The sequence below is a fragment of the Dromiciops gliroides genome, chromosome 1 (genome assembly GCF_019393635.1).
Source record: "Dromiciops gliroides isolate mDroGli1 chromosome 1, mDroGli1.pri, whole genome shotgun sequence".
In the NCBI taxonomy this organism is placed as follows: Eukaryota; Metazoa; Chordata; class Mammalia; order Microbiotheria; family Microbiotheriidae; genus Dromiciops; species Dromiciops gliroides.
The window spans coordinates 618,676,524-618,701,907 of record NC_057861.1 but is presented as its reverse complement, the minus strand read 5'-3'; the positions used below and the strand labels follow the sequence as shown (position 1 = coordinate 618,701,907).

Sequence of the window (25,384 nt, the reverse complement as noted above, 5' to 3'; positions counted from 1 at the left end):
ATCTCTAAAGTAAGGGTTTGTAACTAAGTGGTATCTGAGGTCCCTTCCAAGTGAAACTCTAGTTTGATGAGGCCTGTGACTTAACAGCTAAGTTCTGGGGAGTTGCCAAGGGCAGCTAGGTGGTAAAGCTGATAAAGTGCCAAAACTGAAGTCAGAAAGACAAGCTCAGGAGGCGGCTAGGTGGCGCAGTGGATAAAGCACCAGCCCTGGATTCAGGAGTACCTGAGTTCAAATCTGGCCTCAGACACTTGACACTTACCAGCTGTGTGACCCGGGGCAAGTCACTTAACCCCCATTGGCCCGCAAAAAAAAAAAGAAAGAAAGAAAGAAAGACAAGCTCAAATCTGGCCTCAGACACTTACTAGCTGGGTAACCTTGGGCAAGCCACTTAACCCTGTTTGCCTCAGTTACCTCATCTGTAAAATGAGCTGGAGAAGGAAAAGGCAAACCACTCCAGTATCTTTGCCAAGAAAACCCCAAAGGAATCATGAAGAATTGGATATAACTGGACAACGGGGGAGTTGTCTGGGGCATACAGAGGTTAGATGACTTCCCTAGGGTCATCGTCCTAGTAAGTTTCAGAGGCTGGATTTGAATTCAAGTCTTCTGATTCCAAACCCATCCTTTTATTCTCTCTTTTATGCTACCCCTAAGTTATAATTATATATGCATATATCCAAAGATAAAATGGGACATCAAAAGAACCCATTTTAATTTTTTTAATTCAACAAATATTTCTCTCACTTTTCTATGAGAGGAAGCCATGGAAAAGAGGGTAGAGAGCTAGCCTCAAAACTAGGAAGAACTGGATTGAATTCCCAACTCTCATCTATTCTGAGCAAGTCACAGAACCCCTCAGGGCTCCAGGCACCACTCTGGAAGTTACAGAGGAGGTACTGATTAGTGGAAATGTTTCCCTCATCTGGGAATTTCCTGTACCACTAACATCATAGATTTGGTCCCTATCCATATCTCTATCTATTGCACAAAATGTACTAATTATTTGGGAGGGGGTAAAAAACTTTTGTACAATGACACAATTAATGTTATACATGGTATAACTGAAATACTCTTGCCCTATAGCTGAATGGTGATAGTTCTTTACCTGTGAAATTTAAGACCCTATTTGGAGCTTAAAGTCCAAGATCAATTGTCCTTCTGGGTCCCTACTGGTTTAACCCAGGCTGGGAGTAAATCAGAAGGGACCCAGGCAAATCTAACTCCCAGGCATACTTTTTGCATTATACTATGTTCTGTCCCTTTCGTCCCCTGTAGGTCCTTCAAAATAATGTTTTTAAAAACTTGTTTCCGTTAGACTGTTGATTCTTAACAGTCTGCTTATTGGTCCCTGTCCTCAAGCCAATGATAGGTGACTTTTTTGAGGCTTTAAAAAAAAAAAAGAGACCCTAAGGTATACTATATTCTCTCTCTCTCTCTCTCTCTCTCTCTCTCTCTCTCTCTCTCTCTCTCTCTCTCTCTCTCTGTCCCCTTTAGTCTCCTTGCACAAAATGACTAATATGAAAATGTTTTACATGATTGCATATGTGTAACCTATATCAGATTGCTTAGCGTCTCAGGGAGGGGGAGGGAAGGGAGAAAGGGATAGAAGTTGGAACTCAAAAAAACAACAACAAATGTTAAAAATTGTTTTTACATGTAATTCGGTGGAAAAGAAAATATTTTTAAAAATATATAATTGGGAAATGTTTGACAAAACAAATGAAAATACAATAAAGCATAAAAAGAGATCCTGTGCTTGAGCTTCCAGAGATGCATCAACTCCCCCTCAGTAGCATCCCTAACCCTACCGCTCTGCAATCAAGTCAGCAGCCATTACTCTGAACTAATGGATAATTCCAAGAGCACCATCCCATGAAGAAAGACTGCAGTGAAGAGGGATAGGTACTTATGGGTGTGCCCATGACTATACTATTCTACCAAACTCTTCAGAATTTCTTCTTCTGCTGTCCTTGGACTCCAGGGAAGGGAAAACAGAGTAGGTGTATACACAGACTTATCAAATACAGACTCTGCTTTGGGGACAAACACAATCTCCTGTCTAGGAAGTAAGCACTTTGATCCTAGTTCAGTTTCTGAATGAAAGCTGTGACCAAAATTTTCCTACAGTATCCTCATGTCCATTTTAATATCTTCACATTATATGCAAACTCTCCTTCTCCATGGGTTCTAGCTGTTCTAACTTCTAGAACCCAATTTTTTCTACTCAGCCACTCTACCGAAAGCCCCAGCTCTTTTTTTTTTTTTCTTCTTCTTCTTCTTTTTTTGGTTTTGTTTTGTAAGGCAATTGGGGTTAAGTGACTTGCCCAAGGTCACACAGCTAGTTAAGTGTGAAGTGTCTGAGGCCGGATTTGAACTCAGGTCCTCCTGACTCCAGGGTCGGTGCTCTATCCACTGCGCCACCTAGCTGCCCCAGCCCCAGCTCTTAAAATGCACAACCTGCCTCTGCCCCCAACAAACCCACAGGCTTCCTGAAAAGCAGTGGGGCCAATAGAGTCATTTTTAGAGATTTCTGATCAATAGAATCACATCCTCAGAATCAGACAGTGCCTCTGAATAGTGGTATTTGGGACCATGGGGAGAAGACAAAATAATCCATTCCCCATTGTCTTTCTCCCAAACAATTCCAAAATCATAAAATCATAAAGTAGAGGTGACCTAGTCTGACCTTTTAACACAATACTGAAATATCTTCTCCAACATCAGGCATCAGAACCATAAGTGACCATAATTGCACCTGCAGCAAATCTAGGTTATGGAAGACAAGAAAGAAGAGGAGATGGTGGTCCAGAGAACAGTCTCACCACTTAACACTGTGGGAGGTGGGGGTGGAGGAAAGTAGCCGCAAGAGCAGCACCATGGTGGCAGGACTGGACACGGTTGTGCCATATACCCTACTGTAAGGCCACAGTCCCAGAGGACAGGAAGCACCTCCCCATGTCAGCACAATGGGGCAAATCCCCATTCTAGGAGGTTATGGTTCTGGTGGTCATCCAATCTCAGCTTTCTGTCCACTTTGACAAACAACATACCTCCCTATGGAAGAAGGAACTATTCCAACTCTTCCCTCCTCCCACCTGCCCCCTCAACAACTTCCCAAACACAAGGGTATTCCCAGTCATGGGATAAGGCTGAATAAAGAATAAAACACACTGAATAAAGAAGCAGCAGTCAGAATGGAAGCCACGTTCTGGTTTCTGCATCTCCAAATGACAAGGCTTCAAGTTCAGTCTGGGTTCCTACATTGGAGTTGGAAGAAGGCCTCCAACATATTCCATGGAAAATGCAGAATGTGCTTGATCAACATCTAAACTAAGAGCTCTGGGAAACCCTCCGAGTGTTTCAAAGGGCAAGGAAGAAGCCCTCACACTCAGGGGTCAGCCCTCTCCAGAAGGACTGGCCAGACTGCATGATCCCTCGTGAGAAAACGCAAAAGTTACCAGCAAGATGATGTGGGGGTCAGACGGATGGAGGACGCATACCGAAAATGCCGGGAGAAACTCTGGTCCTTTCCCATCTGGAGCTTCAAAGCAGAGAAGAGATGGAGAACAAGGAGAAAGGTGCAGAGGTGCTGCTTCGGGTCCTTTGCAGATGGTGGGTCAATAAGGCCTTGGACAAGGTCAGATCCAAAGCCACCACATTGGCCCAGGAAGCTGCTGTGGCACTAGGAGCTCCTTCCAGATGCTTGGGTCTCCCTCTCCTCAGTTTAGTCAGCCTTGAGCATCCCCAAGCAATGCGCTGACCCTCCTGACACTGTTTAGCTTGTTCTCTCTCGGTGCCTCTCAGAGCCCCACTCTTCCCACCTGACCTGCTGGGAATTGCCTGGCTCCTTCCAGCCCTTCCAGCCAAGCTCCTGGCACCTTTCCACAGAAGCTCTGCCTCTGGAAGCAGTTACTATAAGAGAAGGAGGGCAGCGTTCGCCCTCCCCTCCTGTCCCCTCCTGTCCCCTCCCCTTCCCTCCCAGAGCTCTCCAGAAGATAGCTGAGAGTGCTAATTAGCTGACTTTTAAAGCATTCCCCTTCAAATTACATCCACTAGAAGTCTCAATCTCAGAGAATATCCACTCCCACAGCCCTGCCCCCTCCAGGGCTGCAGGGGAAGCCGCTTTCAGGCTTTCCTCAAGACCACAATAACCAGAATTGTCACTTCCCCCTGTGGAACTGGAATCCCTCCCCCATATGCCAAAAGCCCAGGGAATCTGTGACTGGGCAGGATCAAAAATATTTCTGTAGTGGGTAGCTTACTCCTTTCCCTCCCCCTCAAGAATAAGACAAAAATGATAAGAAGAACTGATTGCCTTTTCCTTGAGGCAGCTAGGTGGTTCAGTGGATAGAGAGCTGTGCCTGGAGTCGGGAAGACCTAAATTCAAATCTAGCTAATTTGAATCTAATTCAAATCTAACACTCACTCGCTGGGGGGCCATAGGTGAGTCGCTCAACCTCTGCCTCAGTTTCCTCAACTGTAAAATGGATATAATGATAGAACCTGCCTCACAAAGTTGTTGCAGAGAGCAAACGAGATAACATTGGTAAAGTGTTTCACAGAGCCAGGCACTTAATAAATGTTTATTCTCAACCTGTCACTTCCCTTCCTCAAAACATCTCTGTGGTTCTCCCCCATTTTACAGATATGAAGACAGTCTTAGAGAGTTAAGCAACTTACTCAAAGCCAATAAGTGGCAGAGATGGGAATTGAAAGTAAGCCTTCTGACATTAAGGACTATGACATTCCCAATATGCCACAACTTTGTATAATTAGGGTCATAGGACTTTTTTTTAAAAAAAGCTGAGAGAAATCAGAGAACACTGGGTCCAATCCCTTCATTTTAAACATCAAGAAACCCAGAGGTATTAAGTGGAACACATGCTCATGGTCACATATTGGCAGAGTCAGATCTTGAACTCAGTGCTATACCCACTACAGCACACTGCCTATGTGAGCCTGAGCAAATTGTTCAACATCTCTCAGACTCAGTTTCCTCAGCTGTTAAAAAATAACAAAGAGTGGGGCAGCTAGGTGGCGCAGTGGATAGAGCACTGGCCCTGGAGTCCGGAGGACCTGAGTTCAAATCTGGCCTCAGACACTTAACACTTACTAGCTGTGTGACCCTGGGCAAGTCACTTAACCCCAATTGCCTCACTAAAAACCAAAAAAACAAAGATAGTGACCTCCTCTCCTACCTGTTCTCTTATTCTCCTTCCCTATTATACTAATAGGATGGGGAAGATGGGGGGAAGGAGAGGCAGCTGCTTTGTGGAGCACTGAATGGAGCACTGACCCTGGAGTCAGGAGGATGTGAGTCCAAATCCAGCCTCAGATACTTACTGGCTGTGTGACCCTATACAAGTCACTTAACCCTGATTGCCTCAGACACCTGGGGCCATCTCCAACCTGGACCCAGATGGCTCTGGAGGAGAGAGTGAGGCTGATGATTTTGCACAGCCTTCCCTCACTAAATCCAATTCAGTGCAAGTCATGATATCTGTCATGGTCCTCTTCAATAATGAAGGACAAACAATAGGATGGAGGGATGTAGGTGTGGGGAATCTTGTGAACTACAGCAACAGGAAAATCCACCACCCTCTTTCCATTAGCCCCTGGCTTCAGGACAACAGTGGAGGTAAGAAGAGATAGATCAAAATGCCCTTCAGAGTTCCCCCCAAGCTATGAGTCTGAGGCTCATGAAAAACTACTTGTGGTACCTTTGGGGTCATACTTATTATAATTGCTACCAGAAAAGTATGAGGAGTTCCAGGCCTGACCAGGTGACAAAACCTGCCCAAAGGCCTTCCCTGGCTTCCGGTTGTCTATAAATCTCTTAGTCTGGCATTGAAGGCCTTTTGTAATTGAGATCCAACCTACCTGTCTAGTCTTATTTCACACAACTACCTTTCACATACTCTCCAGCTAAAATGATTGCTAGTTCTCCTCAACTTTTTCCTGCTGTATATACTCATGAAGACAGGCCCCCATCCATAGAACACAGTCCTTCCACATCAACCCCTTTGTTTTTTTGTTTTGTTTTGTTTTCATTTTTTTTGGTAAGGCAATTGGGGTTAAGTGACTTGCCTAGGGTCACACAGCTAGTAATTGTTAAGTGTCTGAGGCCGGATTTAAACTCAGGTCCTCCTGAATCCAGGGCCGGTGCTCTATCCACTGTGCCACCTAGCTGCCCCTACATCACCCCCCACCCCCATCTGTCTCTCCTCTTGTGTTCCTAGAGCACTGGGTCTGGATTTCTCATCTTCCTTTTTTGTGTACATGTTGCATTGCCCTCTAAGAGATTTTTAAGCTTTCTGCTGGCAGGGTCTGGGCTATTTTTCATCTCCTGTCCCCAGCACCTACCATAGTGCTTTATATGCTTTAAGCACTTGAAAACAATATCTAAAATCTTCAGGAAATCATAGGAAAAGACTTAAAAAGATAAACATTTGACTAGGATAAAAAAGACAGGAGAAAAAGTAAGGAGAAGTGGAGAAGTGATACAAGGGCAGAAAAAAAAGGAAGGAAATTTTTTTAAAAGAGAGAGATGGGGAAGCCTGAAAAGATGAAGATGAATAAAATAAATGAATGAATGAAAAGGCATTTATTAAATGCATATTATGTGCCAAGCAGTGAGCTAATGGGCATACTTGTGTGACCTATAGCAAGTCATTTCAAAGCCCTGGGCCTCCTTTTCCTCAATTGTAAGATGAGGGGTCAGACTGGACAGCCTCTGAATTCCCTTCTAAACCCGGGCTGCTGCTTTTCCTGAGCCAGGGGAAGGGTAACCAAGAGCTTCTACATCATGCCATAGAACAATCAGGTGAAGACATTAGGCATGTTTGCCTTGGAGAAAAGATTTAGGGAGGCTATAAAGGCTGTCACCAAGTATCTGAAGGGCTGTTATAAGCAAAGGAAATTCCACCTACTGCTCTCAAAGGGTAGAACAAAGACCACATAGCTGGAATTTACAGGGGGCAGATTTGAGCTAAATGTAAGAAAAATCTCACAGTCTGGAAACTGCAATCTCCCTGTCCCTAGAAATATCCAAGCACAAAAGTAAATGAGGAGATTTGAGTTTGACTTGTTTTTTAATGAATTCATGCTCTCAGTCAGTGATCATAGAATCATAGGCCTATAGCTGAAAGGAACTTCAGAGGTCTGCTAAATCTGACTCCCTCGTTTTCAAGATAAGGAACTGAGGATCAGCAAAGTTAAATTCCTTGACAATGGTTGCACAGACAATAAATTGCAGATGCAGGAATCTATGTACTCTAACTCTAAATACAGTGCTCTTTCCAATGTCACTTCCCTTTTTAATTGATCATAAAACAGTGCTTTGATAATCCATTCAAGAATTTTGCCAGGAATCAATGTCCATTGATTCCAGACTATAGTCTGATGAATCTACCTTCTTTGACCTTTTCAAAAATCAGAACAGCATTCTCCTCTCTACAATTCTAGGGCACCTTTCCCATTCTCTGCTATTCCTCAAAGATTATTAACAATGGCAACTTAGGCAGCAAAATTTTGAATATACTGGAATGTAATTCTCCTACTACATAATGTTAACTATGATTGTCCCTATAAGTAACATTTTAAAATTTTAACCATTTTGGATGAAACTCTTTATAAAATGTGTTCTATACATCCTAAAGGGTAACATTTTTTTCTTGATGACTTAGAGTCATCACTATGAACACCAGCTACTGTCATTAGGTGAGATTAGAAAGGATTCCTTAGGTCGATGTTTTTTTGCCCTATGCTGAATGATCAAAAGCTTTTCTAGTCTGCTTTTTATGGTTTTTCAGTCTCTTTTCTCTGTTGTCACTTCTTAATGTATCAGTATTTCCTCTAACAAAATATATACTTCTTGAGCAGAACCAGGAGAACATTGTACACAGTAAGAGCAACATTGTGCTATGATCAACTGTGATAGACTTGGCTCTTCTCAGCTGTGCAATGAACCAAGACAGTTCCAAAGAACTTATGATGGAAAATGTTCTCTACATTCAGAGAAAAAGAACTGTGGATTCTGAATTCAGATTGAATCATACGATTTCTACTTTTTTGTTGTTTTTTTTTCTTTTTTGAGGTTTTTCCCTTGTGTTCTAATTCTTCTTTCACAACATGACTAATGCAGAAATATGTTTAATGTGATTGTACATATATAACCTATATCAGATTTCTTTCTGCCTTGAGGATGGGGGAGGGAAGGGAGGGAGGGAGAAAACATCTGGAACTAAAAATCTTATGAAAACAAATGTTGAAAACTATCTTTACGTGTAACTAGAAAATAATAAAATACTTTTATGATTAAAAAGTTTAAAACTATTTAAAAATATATGCTTCTAATGTGTTATTCAGAAAAACTGTGTGGACTGGCTCTGTGCCAACCAACAAAACACCATGCTTGGGCTTTGTGGCTGCTAAGCCTTTTACACTCACTTCCAGGTTCAAGGCTATCTTCTACAAAGGTGAAAATGCGGTGGGGGGGGGCGGGAATAGTATACAGGAAAAACTGAGTGGAGAAGGAAGCTGCTTAGAGGGGTCTCTAATGATCTCTTCATCTATAATTTATGGGCTTTGCCTTTCTTTTTTTTACAGGAAGCACCTGATGCTGGGTGTTCTGAAAGAGCTTGGTTGACAGGTAAGCCCTCCCTCAAGTGTTTAGAGCTGGGACAGTGCTAGGCACTGTGGTCTTTAGCACTGTTCCTATTACATTTCTTTTATGCCCCAAATGATTTTCTCATATAAACCTTTGTACCCCTTATCCTGGACTGTGTCTGGGAAATATCCCCATGGAACTAACTCATAGTATCTTCCCCTTATGCTCCAGATGTGCTTTCCTGCAAGAGCAGGGGCTGGAGGGCACTAAACTGAGGAGCTGTGAGAGGGTAGAATTGGCATGAGCTGGAGTAGGAGGTACCCACAATGGCTCAGAGATCTTGCAGGGCTGGAAGACTCTTGAGTTGCCAAGGTAACCATAGAGGGAGGTATGAGATCTTATAGTAATAGTGAAAGCATGTGGTTAAGGCTTTGAGCCAGAGAGAGGAGGCCATAGGAAAGGCAGCATGACTCTCTACCAAAAGGTGGGGCCTAGGGCTCCAACTGAGCACTTATCCCTACATTCCACCTGCCTTTCTTTCTAATGATGGGGAAAAGGGAGGTGGATAGAATTCCTCTTATCCTGCTTTATCAGCCTAAGGAAGAAGCAGAAAAGCAGATGGGGCTAAGTGGATAGAGCATTCATTGTCTTCCACTACCTCCCATTAAAAATTGAATGTGAGGCATTCTGGAGACACCCTTTCCTGTCCCCAACTCTTAGTTAAGCTTAAAGGAAAAAGTTGAATTTACCCATCTCAGAATTTTCTTCAGACACCCAAAGGAAAATGAGAGGTATGGAGAGAGACACCCATCTAGTCTACTAACCCCAAACTTTCAGCATCCCAACTCAACGTGTCCAAAAAAGAACTCTTTTTCTTTCCAAGACCCTTCCCTCTCCCACACTTCCCTTTTTCTGTCAAGGGCACTATCAAATCTTCCATTTACTATGTTACATATAGCCCCAGAGAGAGTCATACTCAACTCTCCCTCACACCCTATATCTAATCAATTCCACTTCCAGGATTCTACCTCTCCTATCTCTACTTATCTGGCCACCACTCACCTCTTACCAGGACTATTTCAATAGCTGATGCATTGGTCTCTATGTCTTAAATATCTCTCTTCTTCAGTCCATCCTCCATGACTACCTGAGTGATTTTCTTAAAGCACAGTTCTATGTCACTCTCTTGTTCAATAAACTCCAGTGGCTTCCTATTAGCTATAGTATTTGATTCTAGATAACCCGATCAGTACCATCAGCCCAATTCTCAAATGTTTCAAGGATCTTGCCAAGCTAGACCAGCTGCCATAATAGTGAGAATGATGTCTACATGGAAAACTCTGTTTAAAACAAATAAGAAACACAACAATGTCATGGATAACTGACATAAAAGGTTTTTTCAAGAAGACAATTTAAGCCCAATTACGGTTCAGCCTAGCTTTAAATACATTATCATCTCTCCTCAATAGAATTAAGTATGGCTTCCAAATTTAAAAGGCAGTCAAACCAAAACATCTTACGAATAACTTGATACATATGAATGATATTAAATTATCTAGTTCTATCCAAAGACACATTAAATAGTTTCTCTGTCTCATGGAATCTTTCTCCAATGATATGAAAAATCATTTGAACTCAGTGAATATGAAATACTTAATATATGCTAAGAAAAGAGAGAGACTGAAGGCATTAATACAGACCTCAAAATATCCTTGGGAACCCAACAAAAACCATACTAGAACAAGAATATTATGACCAACTGAGCTATTGCCCCAATTAACCAAACATAACACTATTTATGAAAACTTAAAGCCTGCCTTTAGGAGGATCACTTTGAGAGATAAGAGGATGATGTTAAGTGGGGAGAGATTTGAGGCAGAAAGACCAATCAGAAGGCTATTGAAATGGTCCAGGCATGATAAGGACCTGCGCCAGGGTGGTGGCTGTATGAGTGAAGGGGACATGTACTGCTCAGCTGTCCTACATTTATTGACCCCATAGCTCATTCCTTACAGGCAATATTACAAATCTTTCCATTTTAAAGTCCCCAACAACACTCTTTTTTTTTTATGAGATATTTTATTTTTTCCGTTACATGTAAAGATAGTTCTCAACTTTTGTTTATACATGCTTTACAATTTCAGATTTTTCTCCCTCCCTCCCCTCCCTCCCCCCTCCCCTAGACAGCAGGCAATCTGATATAGGTTATATCTATATATCTCTATACATAAACATATATATATATATATACACACACATATATATACACATAATAACATTAATCCTATTTCTGCATTAATCCTGTTACAAGAGAAAGAATCAGAGCAGTGATGCAAAACCTCAAAATAGAAAAAAAAAAACAACAGCACCCAAAACAAAAGAAATAATATGGTTCAATCAGCATCTATACTCCACAGTTCTTTCTTTCTTTTTTTTTCTTGGATTTGGAGATCCTCTTCTATCATGAGTTCCCTGGAACTCTTCTGTACCATTGCATTGGTGAGAAGAATATAGTCCATCACAGTAGGTCAACACTCAATGTTGATGATACTGTGTACAATGTTCTTCTGGTTCTGCTCATCTCACTCATCATCAGCTCATGTAAGACCCTCCAGGTTTCTCTGAATTCTTCCTGCTCATCATTTCTTACAGCACAATAGTATTCCATTGTATTCATATACCACAACTTGTCCAGCCATTCCCCAATTGATGGGCACCCCCTCAACTTCCAATTCCTTGCTACCACGTAAAGAGCAGCTATAAATATTTTTGTACATGTGGGTCCCTTTCCTCCTTCCATGATTTCTTTGGGCAAAAGACCTAAAAGTGGGATTGCTGGGTCAAAGGGTATGCACAGCTTTATCGCCCTTTGGGCATAATTCCAAATTGCTCTCCAGAATGGTTGGATCAGCTCACAGCTCCACCAACAATGCATTAGTGTTCCAATTTTCCCACAGCCTCTCCAACATTTATTATCTTCCTTTTTTGTCATTTTAGCCAATCTGATAGGTGTCAGGTGGTACCTCAGAGTTGTTTTAATTTGCATCTCTCTAATCATTAGAGATTTAGAGCATTTTTTCATATGGGAATAGATAGCTTTGGTTTCTTCATCAGAAAACTGCCTGTTCATATCCTTTGACCATTTCTCAATTGGGGAATGACTTGGATTCTTATAAATTTGATTTAATTCCCTATATATTTTAGAGATGAGGCCTTTATCAGAAGCACTGGCCTCAAAAATTGTTTCCCAGCTTTCTGCCTCCCTTCCAATTTTGGATGCATTGCTTCTGTTTGTACAAAAATTTTTTAATTTAATATAATCAAAATCATCCACTTTGCATTTTATAATATACTCTATCTCATGTTTGGTCAAAAACTGTTCTCCTTTCCAAAGATCTGATAGGTACACTATTCCTTTCTCTCCTAATTTACCTATGGTATCACCTCTTATGTCTAAATCATGTATCCATTTTGACCTTATTTTAGTATAAGGTGTAAGACCCAACAACACTCTTATCCCACAGTCTTGACAGAAACAAAGATATTATCACAGAGATAAATGTTGTTCATGGTCAGAAACATTGTCATTTTAATAAAAATGATAATACTAGCCAAGATAATTTGTAGATTTTTTAAAACTATGTCAATCAAACTACCAAAGGATTATTTTAGAGCAGAGGTTCTTAACTTTGTGTCATGGGCATCTTTGGTAGTCTGATGAAACCTATGGATCCCTTCTCAGAATGAGGTTTTCAAATAATTGTAGGAAATGCTATATTTCAGAGGTTAATGAAAATAAAGGTGTAATTTTTTCTCATCCAAGAAATCTTCAAGGATTATCATTTCAGAGACTAATTGCCCTTACAATGAGCTTGATACAGGCCCTGGAGGGAATATATGTACAACAGGAGGAGAGACGGGTACACGTAAATCCATGGTTTGCTTATGATGGCGACTATGTAGACCACAATTGCTGGACATAGTCCGGTTTCTTCCTCTGTCCCTCCTAAAATAGCCTGGTGTCATGGAAGCTCCAACACAGCTCTCCCTTTGATAGATAGATGAATCTAGGCCTTTCTCTCTCTCTTCACCAGATTCTTATTCTCCTTAATAAATGCTTAAAAGTCTAACTCTTGCTAAAGCTTACAATTTATTGGTGACCACTCATTAGATATTTTAGACATACTAGCTAGAATTTTAGCTCCTTACAGATAATCCTTGAAATCTATCCACTGATTAAGGTTTAAGAACCTCTTCCTTGGAGAGAACTATACAATAGCAAAATTTATTAGTTTGAACAAAAGATCTAAAATCTCAAGGGACATAATGAAAAAAGTAGAATTGAAGGGCCCTAAGCAGTACCAGATCTCAACCTAAATTATAAGGCAACAGTCAGATATTTTGTACTATTTTTTAAAATACAAAAAGATCAAAGAACCAACTTTATAAAGAGGACCCAAACCCAATGGATCACAGTAGTCTAGAGTTTGGGAAAACCTAGAACATAAACTACTGGGGAAATCTCTCCCTATTTGACAAGAGCTAGAAAAAATGAGAAGCAATTTGACAAAAAATAGGTTTAGATTTGCATCTTATACCATATATCACAATAAGCTTCAGATACATACTCAATTTAGATATAAAAGGAAGGTTCATAGCAAAGATTCATAGATTTAAACCATGAAAGTAATATTTTAAAAAGGAGATTAGATGAGATTAGAGGATATAAACAGGTACATTTTAGATCTATGGGTGGAGGAGAATTTTTAACTACACAAGGGAGAAAAGTGAGCATAAAAGATAGACAATTTTGATTATGTAAAATGAAAAAACACACATTTGCACAGATAAAATCAATGAAGCTAGAAAAACACTTTTAATTGGGAAAGATCTGTGCACTAAATATCTCAGATAAAAATATGATCTCTAAGATATATAGGGAATTAATACAAATATATAAGACCAACAGCCTTTCCTCATTAGATAAGTGGTCAAAGGATATTAATTGTTTTAGAGAAAGCTATGTAAACTATCAATAAGTACATAAAATGCTCAAAATCACTAATGAGAAAAGTATAAATTAAATCAATTCTGAGATTATGTTATCCCCAACAAATTGGCTAAGATCATAAAAGATGGAAATAGTTCATGTTAAAAGGGTTTTTGGAAGGCAGTAATACTATGATAGGATTGGTCTAAACAATCTTGAAAATAATTTGGAATTATGCAAGAAAAGTCACTGAATTATTTATACTTTTTGATCAGAGATCCCACAATTGGGTATATTCCCCAAGAAAGAAAGAGAAAAAAGAAAACAAGTAAAAGGATTCTATTTATACCAAAATATTCCTCACAGCACATTTTGTGGGAGAAAAAAGGAAACTTCAAACAATATCCATCAATTGGGGAATGACTGAACAAATTGTGGTATATGAACATAATTGAATATAATTATTACAAGATATAAAATTATAACTATGAGGAATTCAGAGAAATATAAATAGATTTGTAGGAATGGATACACATTGGGGAAAAAAATCAGAACCAGTCTTTGATGTAATCAAAGACTTTAGTAATGTAAAAGGAGAACAATGAAGTTTGTGCTGACAAAAGCTGCACAAAAGTCATAGTCAAGTATGCACAATAAAAGCAGAAAGAAACGATAACCAAGTAAAAGTCAATAGTATTGCCTTCATCTAACTTTCTGTTCCTCCTAACCTCATCGATGATCTATCACATAGTTTTTATGGAGTCCCCAGATAAATTTTGGAGACACAGACTCAAAACCAAAGATTTAATAGAAATTTAAATTTTTTTTTCCTATTCACAAGCTAGGTAATTATCTGGGAATAGGAACCTTGAGTGAACACAAAAAGAAAAGAAGGTTTTAAAAAGATAAACTATACCTGGGACATTTTTCTGACTTTTGTTGGCTGCCTGGTTGGGTGCAGTGGCTCACAATTCTTGGCTATATTGTAAAAGATTTATAGCCTTTTGCTAGGGAGAGGCTTGCTCGTCACTGCAGGGCCAACTGCAGCACTCTGTTGAATTTACAGAGATTAAATGACCCTGAAGAACCTTAATAGTTGAAACAAAGATGGACAGGAGCAGGGGATAATTCAGTGACTATGAAACCAATGGAGAGGCCCAGGAGAGAGTAGAGATGAAACATGTCATAAAATAGCATGATGATATCTTCAGATAACATGAACAACTCTGCAAAGTCAGAAGTGTGAATATCCCTGACCACATATGTCTCCACACACGTGCCCTCCAAGGATTCCTGCCATTCCAAGTTCCCTTGGTTGTTGTTCAGTTATTTCAGTTGTGTCAGACTCTTCATGACACCATTTGGGGTTTCCTTGGCAAAAATACTGGAGTGGTTTGCCATTTCTTTCTCCAGATCATTTTATAGATGAGGAAACTGAGGCAAACAGGGTTAAGTGACTTGCCCAGGGTCACACAGCTAGTAAGTATCTGAGACCAGATTTGACCTCAGGAAGATAATTGCAGGCCCAGTACTCTATCTACTACACCACCTAGCTGCCTCAGTAGGAGCTTAGTCAATGTTTATCATCTGACTGACCTAGTTCAGAGGTCTTCATTACACACCATCCTTGTAACAAGTGCCAAAGAAAAATTCAGTGCCCAGGAAGGAGAGGATCACTTTTAACAGGAGCCCAGTACATTTGAGCTGGACATTTAACCTGGAGTCTACGAACTTTTAATATTTTGATAACTGTTTCAGTATGATTGGTTTACTTTGTAATCCTGCTTATCAGAAAAAACATAGTGGTATAGTATATAGAGCACTTGACCTGGAATCAAGAAGACCTAAGTTCAAATTCGACTTCAGATACTTCTTAGCAATGGGACCCTTGGCAACTCAGCCATTTTGGCCTCAGTTTCCTCATCTGTAAAATGGTTATAATGATAGCACCTACCCCTCTCCTCCCCCAAGGTTGTGAGAATAAAATAAGATACTGGTAAAGTACTTTGTAGAGGCAGCTAGGTAGTTCAGTGGATAGAGTGCTGGGTCTGGAGTCAGAAGACCCGAGTTCAAATCTAACATCAGACACTTGAATGGTGGAGCACGGAAGGTGACATATCCAGTCTTTTAGAAAAATATTCTGTTGGAAATCAAGGGAATGCCTATCAACTGGGGAATAGCTGAACAAGTTGTGGTACATGAATGTAATGGAATGCTATTGTGCTTTAAGAAATAATGAGCAGGGGCAGCTAGATGGCGCAGTGGATAGAGCACCGGCCCTGGAGTCAGAAGTACCTGAGTTCAAATCTGGCCTCAGACCCTTGACACTTACTAGCTGTGTGACCCTGGGCAAGTCACTTAACCCCAATTGCCTCACTAAAAAAAAAAAAAAAGAAAGAAAGAAATAATGAGTAGCTGATTCTTCTCTTATAACATGACTAATGCAGAAATATATTTAATGTGTTATATATATATAAACCTATATCAGATTACCTGCTGTCTAGGGGATGTGGGGAGGGAGGGAGAAAAATTTGAAATTGGAAATCTTATATAAACAAATGTTGAAAACTATCTCTACATGTAACTGGAAAATAATAAAATACTTTTATTTTTTAAAAAATAAACAATAAATGTGAAGAATGCAGAGAAGTATGAGAAGATTTGTATGAAAAAGAAAAAAAGAATATATGCAATGACAGCAACAATGTAAGAGGAAAGCACAAGAACAAGAAATATAATGCTGTGCAGTTATGATATTCAGACCTGACCCCAAAGAACAGAGGAGAAAACACATCTTATTTTTGCAGAGGTGGATGATTATATATGTGAAACATTACATATGTTAGAACATTTAGCTTTCTTTATCATTTTTATTCTTTGTTACAACATGTGGATCTAGAAGGATAAAGTTTATTTGGAAATAAAGGTGATGTGATAAGATAAAATAAAAATTTATAAGTCATTAAAAAAAAAAGAAATAATGAGCAGGCAGACTTTAGAAAAACCTGGAAGGACTTGAGTGGACTGATGCTGAGTGAAGTGAGCAGAACCAGGAGAACATTGTACACAGTAAAAGCAACATTGCATGATGATGAACTGTGATAGACTTGGCTCTTCTCAGAGGTGCGATGATCTAAGACAATCCAAAGAACTCATGATGGAAAATGTTCTCTGTAGCCAGAAAAAAGAACTATGGATTCTGAATGTAGATTGAATCATATTGTTTCTACTTTGGGGTTGTTTTTCTTTTCTTTTTTGAAGTTTTTCCCTTTTGTTCTGATTCTTCTTCCATAACATGATTAATGCAGAAATATATTTAATGTTATTGTACATATATAACCTATATCAGATTGCTTTCTCTCTTGTGGAGGGGGGAGGGAAGGGAGAGAGGAAAAATATTTGGAACTAAAAATCTTATGAAAACAAATGTTGAAAACTATTTTTATATGTAACTGGAAACAATAAAATACTTTTAGGACTAAAAAAATAAAGGTATTCTGAAAGGTATTTAGAAAGGTAGACTATATTCTCCATATGATTAGGGTGTTAGCTTAGACTAGCACTAAGCCCCACATAGGTAGATCAACAGGGATAGCTGACCTACCCACAAAAATTGTACGAGAAGAAACAACTCTAGAAAATTTCAGAACTTTCATGAAAGTTGAGGACAGTCATGACTTCAATAAACTGATGATATATATGTCTTGTACCCCCAATAGAGAGTTGAGGGGAGGTACAGAAGCAGATACAAATGCTCTGATGTAGCCAGCATTTTAATTTTTATATATATATATATATATATATATATATATATATATATATATATATATATATATATATATATATATATATATATATATATATATATATATATATATATGTTAAAAGACAGTGGTGGGGGCGGCTAGGTGGCACAGTGGATAGAGCACCGGCCCTGGAGTCAGGAGTACCCGAGTTCAAATCCGGCCTCAGACACTTAACACTTACCAGCTGTGTGACCCTTAGCAAGTCACTTAACCCCAATTGCCTCACTAAAAACAAACAAACAAACAAAAAAAGACAGTGGTGTTTGCGGGTGATGGGTACAATTGGTAGGCAGTGATTGAGGTGGAAAAAGCACCAATTAAGCACTTTAAAAGTTGCACAAAGGGAAGGGAGAGAAGGTACAGAAGAAGCTAAAATAGACAAATTGACAACTACTTGGTAAGACAACTATGGGTATCTTTATGTACACATATTTTTTTTAAACCAAAACTGTACATGGTAGACGTTCACAGCTTCTTATAAGATCTTACATTTGGGGGGAGGGGGGTGGCAATGAGGGTTAAATGACTTGCCCAGGGTCACATAGCTAGTGTGTCAAGTGTCTTAGGCCAAATTTGAACTCAGGTCCTCCTGAATCCAAGGCTGGTGCTTTATCCACCGAGCCACCTAGCTGCTCCCAATCTTCTTACCTTTTTATATGTATTAAAGTATTTATGATTGTTGAAGATTGTTTAATTCACAACAACAACAACAACAATAATATACACATATAAGAAAATGCTGATGAAGCACAAAACACAAAGAGAATGGTCTTGAGCAAAGTCATTTCACCTCAATGTCCTTGTCTGCAAAATGACCTCTAAGGTCACTTCAAATGCTCCTAGGAGTGGAATGTACTGAATCCTATCAAACAAACTGCTTTATCTGTTACCACATCCAAATAGTAATAGGATGAAAAGTCTAAAGTCCTGAGTTAAATAACCAATTTCAACTCCTACTAGCCAGGTGACTTTGGACAGACCACTTAACTTTTCTGAGTCTCAGCTTTCCCCATCTGTATAATGGGAATAATCATACTTGAAGATGTATGGGCTACATATGCAGACTTGAACTAGAGGGGGAAAGCCAAGTTTATAGAAATGTGGACTAGTATTATCCTCCTATTTAGCTTCTCCCACTAAAGAACACACTTTCCTTTGGAAAGCAGAATATCTACAAAGCCTTAGATATTAAAGTGATTTTTCATTGTTAGTGTTAACTGTCTCTGTGGAGACTGAAACTCCTGGTAAAGTCATGTTTTCCCCATAGCATAAGGGAAAGGCCCCTTGTTGAAGGGGAAGGTAATTCCCTTCCTCCCCAGGAAACAAATAGGGTAAGGGTGAAATACCCTGCACCCTGTTTCAGGCTTGTTCACTGGGACTTTCTCCCTTCCCCCAAAGGATACAGCAGCTGAACAGATGGGCAGGAATGGGGGAGGCAAGAATTACAATGGATTAGGGACCATAGACTACATTGCTACACTAGGTCACTCGTATGAAATTCCATCAACATTTACTAAACTGAGGATTAGCCTTCCAGGTTGTCTGGTGGAACTGAAATCACAGCCTCCAAAACCAGTTAGTCCAACCCATTCATTTTACAAATGGGCAAACTGAAGGCCAGTGAAGGAAAGTATCTTGCCCAAGGTCACTGAGTGAGTCAGTGGCAAAGTGGGAACTAGAACTGGGTCTCCTGACTCCCAGCCCAAGGATCTTTCCACTAAGATTAGGCAGTAACATACAGAGTACTATGTCCCTTTATTACATCAGCAAGAACCCAATGTCAATTGTAATTAGAGCTCAGGAATTAGCAAAGCAGATTCCATTCCCCAGGACTGCGTAGGGAGCAAAAATACTTGATAACATTTGGTGTGAAAATTCCTCTCAGAAATAACCAGTGTCAGAGGCAAATGGGACCTTGGTGTTAATTGTAATGTGAAATGCTTTAGTCTTTTTTCAAATGATGACACTGCATATAATATCATCACAGCTGACATCTGTATATTGCTTTATAATTTGTAAAGCATTTTCCATAATTTAGTTCATCTAGACTTTGCAACGACCTGTGAGATAGGACTATGGAGACTCCTGTCCATTTTATAGATGAAGAAACTGAGGCTCAGGGAGCTTAAATGACTTTCCTATAGTCCCAGAGGCAGAATTTGAACCCAGGTCTTTCCAACTCCCAAGTCCAGCACTCTAGCTTCACTTATACCTTACTTGGGCATTTATATGCTCACAACATATAAAAAAAATATGTTATTTGAGTAATCTCTCCTCAACTTCCTGAGCACTGTATTTATGCCTCTTTTGTGCATGTGCTTACCACATTCTGATTTTGGCTATGGTTAATCTGCCCATAAATCTCATCTCCTTTGTTAACCTGAGAGCAGGAGCTCTCTCATTTGATTTTATATTTTCCATAGTCCCAAACCCAGTGTGTGTACAAAGTAGGCACATAACGAGGAAGAGAGGGAGGAGGGGAGGGAAGAAGGGAGGGAAGGGTGGGAGGGGAAAGAGGGAGAGGGGAGGAGGGAGGGAAGGGAAGGGAGGAGTGGGAAGGGAAGAGAGGGAGAAAGGTCCATAGGATTGAGAGCGGGAAGTAAACTTAAAGGTCTTCCAGTCCCATAACTCGTTTTACAGTTAAGGAATCTAAGGTTAAATGACATGGCTAAAGTCACATAGCTGGCAAATAGAGCTGAGATTTAAACACAGGTCTCCTGTCTTTATATCACACCTTTTACTTTGGAATATTTTTTTTTAAAGGAAAAAAGAAACACTGCTTGATGAAAAATAGTATTATTGGCTTTGTTTTATTTCTGAAAAACTAAAGCACAGAGTTAAAGCCTCAGCCCAGAAACAAAGTCCTTGGTAGAATGTTGATTTTTCTAACTTCTAACATGATCATCCACCATCCCTTTTTCAGAGCTCACAATAGAGGTTATCACAGGCTTTATAGCCTCAAGGAAGTTTAGGAATCATCTAGTCTAGCCCCTCTTTAGACAGATGAAGAAACTGAGGTGGGCAGGTGGGGTAGATAAGGGACTTGCTCAAAACCATATGGGTTGTATCAGAACTGGCATTCAAGCCTGGACTCCTGCTTCCAAAACCAATGTTCTTCTCTCAAGAGGTCATTTTTTTCTTTCTTTCTTGCCAAAGAAGGGGATACTCTGGCCATCAGCTCCAACTCAGAATTCATTAATTGAAGGATAAAAAGTAATGCTGGGCTTAGTCAGAGGAGCTGTCTCTCTGACTGGTTCCTATGTAGGTTACTGAAGAAACACCCAATTTAAAAGTATGTGCTTGGTGATAAACTGAATGTATCATTTGGAGAGCATACTAACTTTGTTTCTAAGAGGTTATCAATCTTCTTTTTTTAGACCTTAGCAACTCTCTAAGACTGTCTAATAAGGTGGGAAGGAGTTAACACATACGATCTGTCAAGGGAGTAGGTACAGTGTAATAGAAAGTCACTGGATGTAGAACAAAATAATGTCCATTTAAATCCCATCTAATACTACCTATGCCACAGTGGTCAAGTCACTATCTAGGCCTCAGTCAATTTATATGTAAAATGAGAGGATTGGATTAGATTATCTCTCAAGTCTCCTTCAACTACAAAACAAGGAGTTGTAAGTCTCTGAGGTCTCTTCCAACTCTACTCCCTATGATCCTATGTCACTAATCATTGAAGTATCAGGCATTGATGTTTACAGTTTTAAGTCCATCCCCAATTCCTTTGGGGAAAAGAGGAATCCATATCAACTGTCCATCTTAGATGACCATCAGATTTTAGGATCAAACAATCTTAGAATCAGAAGAGGTAGAGTGTTAGTGTCCATTTAGACCAGAGGTGTCAAACTCTCAACCTGTGCTACTGAATTCAGCCAGATTAGAATGTAATTGGGAAATGTTTAACAAAATAAACAAAAATACAATGCAACAGAGATAATGTTATTTTGTGGTTTTCTACAGTCAGTATGCTGCTGGCAGGGATCCCCTTCTATTTGATTTCTGGTTTCTCTCAATCCAATACGGACGAAATACAATTTTTAAGGAAAATGGTCACATGCGGTAGCACTGTGGGATAGAGGCCAGAGTTCTGGACGTGATTTTATGCTACCTGGAATTAAATAAGCCCTGTCTCAGACACTTTAATTCATCAATCAATCAGCCAGTAAACAAATCAAAGAGCATTCATTAAGCACTTAATTTAATATGTGCCAGGCATTGAGCTGAGCAACATGGGTACAACAAGGCACAGACAACAAGGCAAAAGCTCAGTACCTCTCCTCAATATTCTAACAGGGAGATGACATGAAAATAGCTAGGTTCATACAAGATACAGAGAGAGTAGATGAAAGGTCATCTTTTCAGATTTCAGGGTCAGGCACAGGAGACTGGGCCAGGCCAGGCCTCCTGCAGCAAGTGGGCTTTGATGGAGTCTGAAGGAAGCCAGGCAGACTAAGAGCAGGCTAGTTCTGGAGGACAGGGAGGCGGAATGTATGTCATTGAGGAAGTGTGAGTACTCAGTATAATAGGATAGTAAAGCACAGGGAGAGGAGGAAAATGTAAGAAGACTAGAAAGGTGGGAAGAACTCTAAATGTCAAGCATTTATTAAGGGCTTACACACTGGGCGAGGCACTCTACTAGAGACCAAGGAGAGCAAGACAAAAAATTTTTTAAAAACCTTCCTCAAGGAGCTCACATTTCAGTGGAAGATATAACACATAAGTAGATAAATAAATCCAAGATAATTTGAGGCAAGAGAGAACATCAATAACAATAGGGAGGGGGATTAAGAAAGGCTTCCTGTAGGAGGAGGCACTGAGCTGAGCCTTGAAGGAATCTAAAGATTCTAATAAGTGATGGTGTATTTCAGGCTTTATTCAGTTGTGTCTGAATCTTTGTGATCCCATTTGGGATATTCTTAGCAAAGATACTGGACTAGTTTAGCATTTCCTTCTCCTGCTCATTTTACAAATAAGAAACTGAGGCAAACAGGGTTAAGTGACTTGCCCAGGATCACACAGCTAGGAAGTGTCTGGGGCCAGATTTGAACTCAGGTAGAGGAATTTTCCAAACTCCAGGCCTGGCACTCTATTTATTGTGCCACCTCCATCTCAGGCTTAGGAAATAGCTTGAGGGAAATCACAATGGGATTTTTCCTAGTTGTGTGATAATGGGCAAGCCCCTTATCCAAAGCCTCATTTACTAGTTGAGCAACCCAGGGTAATTCATTGACTTCTCAAAACCTTACTTACTGGTCTATTGTAAGGAAAGTATTTTACAAACCTTAAAAGCATTATATGAATGCGAGTTATTTTTGTTTGCCCAAACTATTGCCACCACCTGCAATATCCTCTGCTCACCAATCCAAATCTTAGTGGTTTAACTTGATTCCCACCTCCTACATGAAGCTTCCTGGCACCACTCTAAGCCACAATCATCTCTACTTTCTAATGCTCACTTCCTGTATGCACCACTTACAATATATTGCTTTGTGACATCTCTTGTATTGCTTTTATGCGGTCAATATTTTTGTGTTTGGGTCTTATCTCCCCAACTAGTCCATAAGTGTGGTAAGACAGCTTGGCATACAGGAGGGAAGGTTAGACTTGAACTCAGGAGACCCAGATTAAAATTCTGCCTCTAATAACTCAATAATTTGGTGACTATGGATGAGTCACTACACTTGGACTCTGCGTTACACTAATGTTTGCACTAGCCATTTCACAACATTCTCATTCTTTGTGTAACCTTTAAATCAGTATAAACATGTGGTTTATTAATATTCGTATTACTGTTGGAGTGCAAAAACTGTGTCTTATTCATCTTTGTACTCCCTCAGTGCTACGTGTATAGTAGGTACTCAATAAACATTTCTTAAGTGAATGAATGAACTAAGGAACGAATGAATGTGGGAAACAACTGCACTTGTGTGACTACTGATTTAGCCTAGTAAATGCATGTGTGGGCACTTGAATGAGGCAATTCTTCCAGATGGAGTTCTGAATTTCTAGTACGTGAGATCTCTCCAGTGAATTTTCCCACCAGTTTTGCAGAAAACAGAAATCAAATGTTACATGTAGAAGCAAGTCTCCTGTACCCCACCCCCACACAAGCACACAATCCACAGCACTGACACCCTAGTTGCTTAAGTAAAAATTTCCATCTGGCAGCACAGATGGTTTCTAAGTCTCTCCTACTATAACATCTCAAGAAATTTTCCTGTCATGTTCAACAAGCTAGGGGGATGGGAAGGGACTGATTGTTCTTAAACCATCATTAAAAGGTTGAGTTCAAGGATAAGAGCATTCCTCGAGAGGCCCGGGTTTTTTTGGGGGGGAAGGGGAGACTCCTAAGTGACCCAGCTCCAAAAGCAACCCTCACCCCACTCTTCCCAGCAAGTTTAGAGATGAAGTGAAATCCACCAAGGACTTCCAAATCATGGAATGCTCACTCTGAAAGGTATCTTAGCACATAGAATAAGAGTTGGAAAGGACTTTAAAAACAGACTATAGAATGTGAGAACTGGAAGAAAATGTGGAACATAGAACACAGAATGGCAGAACTGCAGGGGGATTTAGAACAAAGAACATAGAACAGAACAGCTGCAAGGCAATTTGGAACAAAGAATACAACAATGCTGCCCAGGGATTTGGAACACAGAATGGTGGGGACTCAAGAGAATTGAGCAACACAGAACATAGAAATACTAGAGATGGAAAGAGGTAACTTGGTCTAAAGCCTCTCCCCACTTCAAATTCTTTCCATGCAAATGCTTACTATTAAACCTAGAGGGACTGCATTTTTAATTCTTGAAAAGGGACCCTTCCAGAATAAGACACTACACCTGGGTGTAGAAACAGGTTGTAATTCACCAGTTCTCTGCCCTCTTAGTATTGGCCAGGATAGGGTTACACATTAATTACTTTTCACTGAACAAGCTTTACAATGCAGAGTACATAATTACCTCCCCCAAATTAAACTGTAAAAATAACTTCATTTTTTTTTTACCCTCAATTTTCCCAGAAAAAGACTTGGATCACTACTCACCCAAGGCAGCTCATCTTTACTTCCTGCTTGTGCCAGATATCTCCATTCTGGTATAAAACTATCACTGGGCTCTGTGACTACCCCCTAGGGTATACAGGGCAGCAGAAGGCTAAGCCCCATCCATGCAGGATCTCTGGTGCCAGGAAAGCCAAGAGATTGGAAAATGCTAGCAAATCATTATTTGTTAAGAGTTGATGACTGCATAAATGGGTGGAAATCCACATGTGGAAGGGAAGGGGGAGAAAAAAGGGAAAAGCCCCAGTGTCTTATGGAAGCAAAAGACACATCAGGCAGAGAGCTCAGGGTCTGCGCTGAGTCCAGAAGATGTGTTGCAAACAAATACCTTGCAATGACTGTTAAATCATGAGGAGAATTTCAAGGGGGGGGGAAGTGAAGAGAGACCATCAAAGGGAGAAAGTCAAGCTGTGGCAACAGCAGGATCCTAATAAATAGAGCTAGGGCAGTAGAAAGATCCAATCAGGCAGCTGTTCCTGGTAGCAGCTAAACTGAGCATTTATCTGCTGCATTGCTCTGCAAACAACAAATGCCCATACAGAAAGCTCGGGCAGGGTGCCTGACAGCATCATTGCAGGAGGGGTGCAGTTTTCACAGGATGGAGATGGGGCAGAGAAAATAAAGACGTTCTAGAGGAACTAGATGAAGAATGAATGATAATAATAGCAACTCAAAGATACACACAGCTTTAAGGTTTAGGATGCAGGCATTTCTTCACTGTAACCTTGTAAGGTAGGTGGGGCAAATCTATTTTAGAGTGAGAGAAACTGAAGTATAGACAGATGAAATGACTTGCCTACAGATAGTAACATGGCTACAAAGTCGGGGAGGCTTGGAGCCTGATGGGACAGCTCTTTCAACTATAATGAAGGCTGAGTGACGGCCTGAAAGCAGCAGATGCTGTCAGT

At 40.1% G+C, this 25,384-nt stretch overlaps 1 protein-coding gene across 3 annotated transcripts in view; it reads right to left on the bottom strand.

Annotated features, from left to right (window-relative positions):
* Positions 1-25,015, bottom strand: part of LOC122736285 (Grid2 interacting protein) — a 132,654-nt gene extending 107,639 nt beyond the window's left edge. For 2 of the 3 annotated variants that reach the window (XM_043978425.1, XM_043978426.1), the window contains exon 1: positions 3,501-3,905. In XM_043978425.1, coding sequence (XP_043834360.1) covers positions 3,501-3,535 — 35 coding nt within the window. In that variant the 5' untranslated portion in view covers positions 3,536-3,905. Of the gene's footprint in view, positions 1-3,500; positions 3,906-24,461 lie in introns of those variants that run through there. The other variant, XM_043978427.1, reaches the window with a different exon arrangement.
* Positions 25,016-25,384: the final 369 nt, after the last annotated feature.